Here is a 4,615-nt window from a genome sequence, read left to right as displayed (position 1 = left end):
ACGATTGGATCGGCCACTTTGCATCCGTTCTACAGGGAGCTGCTCGGCAGTATCATCAAGCTAGTGTCAATTAAATTGCGTGTTTGTATTGAAATACTAGTGTAATGCACGTGCTTCGCACGTTTTCGCGTGCTCATTTGTTAATTTGTTGTTTAGAAGTTTTGTTTGGTTGTTGTAGTGTATTAAGATGTGAACTTAGAGGATAGTATTTGTATGCTGTGTCAAAATTGTATTGCAAAGCATAAATGCTAAGTGCTTATTAAGCTGTGAACTTAGAACATAATATTGGCAGTTTTGTATGTGTCCTAAATTTGCAGTAGTTTGTTGGCATGCTGTGATGATTCCATAGGTGATATTGGTTCGGAAGTGCATATTGAAGTTGTCAACTACCTTTTTTTCAACCTGTGGAAGCAGGAGTAGTTTTGGAAGCACAAGTGGAAAAGTGCACAGGAGTAGTTTTGGTTGCATGCCAGGGGAAAATATTTCATACCTTTCTTAATACAACTACTCCAACTCCAACGAAGACACGGCCAATACTACCAAGGGTTAATATGCTCTAACCCATTTTACTCCAATACAACCATTCCAATATAGCCCAAATCAGTAACTGCAACATACAAAAAATCTCGAAGCTCCAAAAGAACGAATTCTATCAGTATGGCAAGGCATCTGCTGGGAAACAATCTCCTTTGGTCGCAAATCAAGCGTACCATGTGCACCTGAAATAGAAATAGTGCCCAAAACGTCATCCTCCAGATTACATCTAAAGGTTCTCACAAAGTCCTGCATAATACTTTATACATTAATAGAAACATAGCAAAATAACAATGACAATACCATAATACACTAAACCACATAATCCAAACCTCATTTATCTACTTAACACTGCTATAAACATGGCTAAAACCTACCAAATAGCTTCTTTCCACCCAAAATGTAGTTAAAATAACTATTCTCAACCCCAATATTTAATATACTTCCTCTCCCATAAAAGAACAACAAGCTATTGATCTTTGAAACAACGAACAACCAACTCACTTTAGTCTGAAAAGCATTTCTTCGATCACTTTGTTTCATTCAATTTTTTCCTCCAGGTGGGAAAGGAGAGTGGCCTAGACATATTGATAGAAGCATCAAAACCATAAAAATCCCCATTACAAAATGCAGCTCATTTTCTGACAAACTGAAACTCATCCATGGACTGCTTTTGAATTTGGTTCGACAAATTTCTCTGGTTGGGCTTATTAATTCAATCAAGTTCATACAATTTGGCACTCTGTTATTTCATTTCTCAATTCCATCCAAAGCCATGCCAGGATTTGCAAAAACAAAGAGATTCATAGGCAGTGTCCAAGTGCCAGTATTTCCAGAAACAAACAGATTCATAAGCACTGTCAAAGAATATATGAGGAAATCAACCAATATTTGTGCATACTTTAACGGAAATGTATGCTCGTAAGCAGAAATCTACCAAGATACTTCACACAGCAAGCTATATTAGAATACTTTTTATACCACCAAAGACAGGAGACCATGGCTTTATTACTTACTGTAAAGTACAAACAAAGTTATGGTTAATATACAGCAATCCCCAAACAAAACACACATAGAGAAGTTATGGATGACCGAGTATTGTTTGAGAAAATACATTTCCAGAGTACTGTATGTTTTCGTTTCTCTCTCTCTCTCTCTCTCTCTCTCTCTCTCTCTCTCTCTCTCTCTCTCTCTCTCTCTCTCTCTCTCTATATATATATATATATATATATATATATATATATATATATAGAGAGAGAGAGAGAGAGAGAGAGAGAGAGAGAACACAGTCGCACAAAAGATTCAGCCTGCACATGTGATTGGAAACTTACAAGGTTCAATCTTCAATCCCAGGGGGAAAAAGCCCCTCCTTACATAGCTTTTGCCGACTTGCCTCATCCAGTAATTTTGAAATCCTTTCTGTATTTTCTTGAATTCCTTTAATTCTTCCTAAAGAGGCACTTAAGTTTCAGAATTCAAAATGTAAAGGCTGCACTCAAACGATACTAATGAGAAAAAATCCATCACTTCCGGAAAATGTACAGGCAAATGCAAGAGAATGGAGAACTTCAAATGGTAATAAACCACAATATTCAAAAGGAAAAATGACCTTGCAACTGAAGGTTTAATTATGCTAGATCATAACTGTTGTCTATAAAAAAAAGTAAAGGTCAGCTAGATATCTAGACATTTGGATAAATGCGGCAATCATCAAAAGGTAGATGAACCAAAGCAAGTCAAAACGACAAATACTTTTCTTGGTTTTCCAAATATCAAACAGAATCCCAACTACGTAATGGTCAAAAATGGATTTTTCAGCTTCCAGTAACTGGGAAATATACTTATACCAATACAAAAGCACATCCAACTTAACTAACATAAGGTAAACACAACAGGACACAACTTCATTACTATTTACAAAGTCAGTGTTCTTGGCACACTTTACAATCGCAGATGTCAATACAAAAATGGCTTTTTCAAAAAGATGTGAGCCATTGTCATTGTAAGAAACTCTACAAAATGAAGATAAACCAAAGCACAAGCTCATCTTTCCTACATAATTATTCCTAGAATTCCACTGAACTGGCCTGCTGAAATCTAAATACAAGTCACTGGACACAACAGGGGGGGTGGTCGAAATTAACATTAGTACCACCAATAGATACGCTCGCAATCATTCACACTGAAAACCATGGTATGCAATTGGAGGTTGATATCGGGACTCAGCACCAACATGTCAAAGCTCTCAAGTTTGTGTTCGCCAACAAATAATTTCCAACCATAGACAACAAAGTGCCCAGCCACATACCGCACAAACCAACTTCTTCCTCTCGACACCAATCTAAAATATTCATAGCCATGAGTTTGGCAAAATAGCTGGAATCGCGGAGGCAGTTCCTAGAAGTAAAAGCAAAAGATTCTTTTAATGGAGGCATACATCCAAAAATATATTTTTTTATAGAGTTTCAGAGTTGATCACATAATTAAACCTAACCAGCATCTCTAGATCAGAAGGCGACAGTAGTAGATTGCACCGCAATGCATGCCTAGAAGCCCTAAAACTGCTTGGTGGACGAGCAGTTAAAGCCGTAGCTGTAGGTAGGCACACAAAGTATTAGCAACTATTTTGAATTACTCACAATAACAAATGTAATAGTAACTGCATACTTACAAGCATTAGCATTAGACATGGCCAACTCTACATCCCATCCTATCGGAGCGTTTGTTTAATGAATTGGTAGAGTAGTAGACCAATCATAGCTAATCTCACACCCTTCTTCATCAAACACAAATAGGTCGAATTGCAGGTGTCCAACTAACCCAGACATAAGGATATAATTCCTTCCAAGATTGTGGGTAAGAGCAACATGATCCCAACCTACAGTCAATTCATCATTCTTCAGTTTCACATGGAAGTACCGAGCACCACTATGGATTATCACTACAGCATCTGGTGCTGCAAAGATATACGGAACAAACTCTTCCGGTATAGTCTACATTTCAAGAAACAATTCGGACCAACCTTAAACGTGCATGCAAAAATCATTAATAACTAACTCTTACACGACATTTGAAATCTTGTACTGAAATGGTATTTAAAATCTTACCACTGTCATATTCTCTCTGATTTGGACAACTTCCACAAACCAACAGCAGTGATGATCTACAAAAGAATGAGTTTGAACAAATTTTAGTTGTTTATTATCAATACTTACAGACAGAACTGTAATGTGGAAAATGTTTTCAATCTAAGTTTTTAATTAGCAATACCGCGGGGGGGAGTAGGAAGAATAGGTAAAGCATTGGACGAACGGTAAAAAGGCTGAATGAACCTTGGCCTTGCATTGACAATCGAACTCAACCAATCTTCAAAGTCCTTAGCTTTTTCCCACTCAAACTGTTCACCAAGCTCAAACAAAACTGAATATTTCTTTATGAAAGGCACATCAGCGATGTATCGTAACTTATGTGTGCTTCGTGACGCTGACTCTCCAACCCGTACAACTGTATCATTTGAACTCCTTAGGTAGTACACTGCTCCAAATTCATTTCCAAACCTAATGCGTCGCACCTGTAAAACTTCGACAAAGTGCGGGCAAGTAGATGCCAAAGCATCTTGGAAGCTTAAAACCATACTAAGCGCACGAAACCTTCATGGGCAATTCCAAGAATTACATCAAATCAAAGATGGCTAATATATTGATAGTATGATAGCAAATCAGAATCGAAACTGGAAATTATTAACCAATAAACTTAGGGTAGAACTGCGTCTGAGCTTTTTTTTTAGTTGAACACATAACTGGGAGTTATAGCATTCCTATTCCATTGGCTTTCATACATAAAATCTGTAAAAAAAGATGGTCTCGAAAACTCTTTTCCCTAAATCATGGAATCGAATCGAAATCGAAACTGGATACAAATCAATACTTTACCTCTTCTCACACCTCCTCTCTGATTGTAGCACGAACGGAATGCGTTGAAGCACTAACTGATCTCCCATCTCCTTTAAAGATGTCGACCGCCGAAGCAACAGTGCCGTCATGATGAGTTAGGGAAACTATTTGGACTCAACAGGTACAGA

At 37.5% G+C, this 4,615-nt stretch overlaps 1 protein-coding gene across 1 annotated transcript; it reads right to left on the bottom strand.

Annotated features, from left to right (window-relative positions):
- Positions 1-2,663: 2,663 nt before the first annotated feature.
- On the bottom strand, positions 2,664-4,615 carry LOC131316106 (uncharacterized). Its single transcript, XM_058345385.1, has 5 exons — positions 4,467-4,615; positions 3,805-4,184; positions 3,642-3,697; positions 3,029-3,527; positions 2,664-2,931 (listed from the first exon to the last, which is right to left on the bottom strand). Exons 1-4 carry the CDS (start codon positions 4,574-4,576, stop codon positions 3,261-3,263), a joined length of 813 nt encoding a protein of 270 aa, XP_058201368.1. The 5' UTR covers positions 4,577-4,615; the 3' UTR covers positions 2,664-2,931; positions 3,029-3,260.

Source organism: Rhododendron vialii, chromosome 2a (assembly GCF_030253575.1).
Source record: "Rhododendron vialii isolate Sample 1 chromosome 2a, ASM3025357v1".
NCBI classification, from domain to species: domain Eukaryota; kingdom Viridiplantae; phylum Streptophyta; class Magnoliopsida; order Ericales; family Ericaceae; genus Rhododendron; species Rhododendron vialii.
Note: the sequence above shows the minus strand (reverse complement) of the source record. Positions and strands in the feature narration are given on the sequence as shown.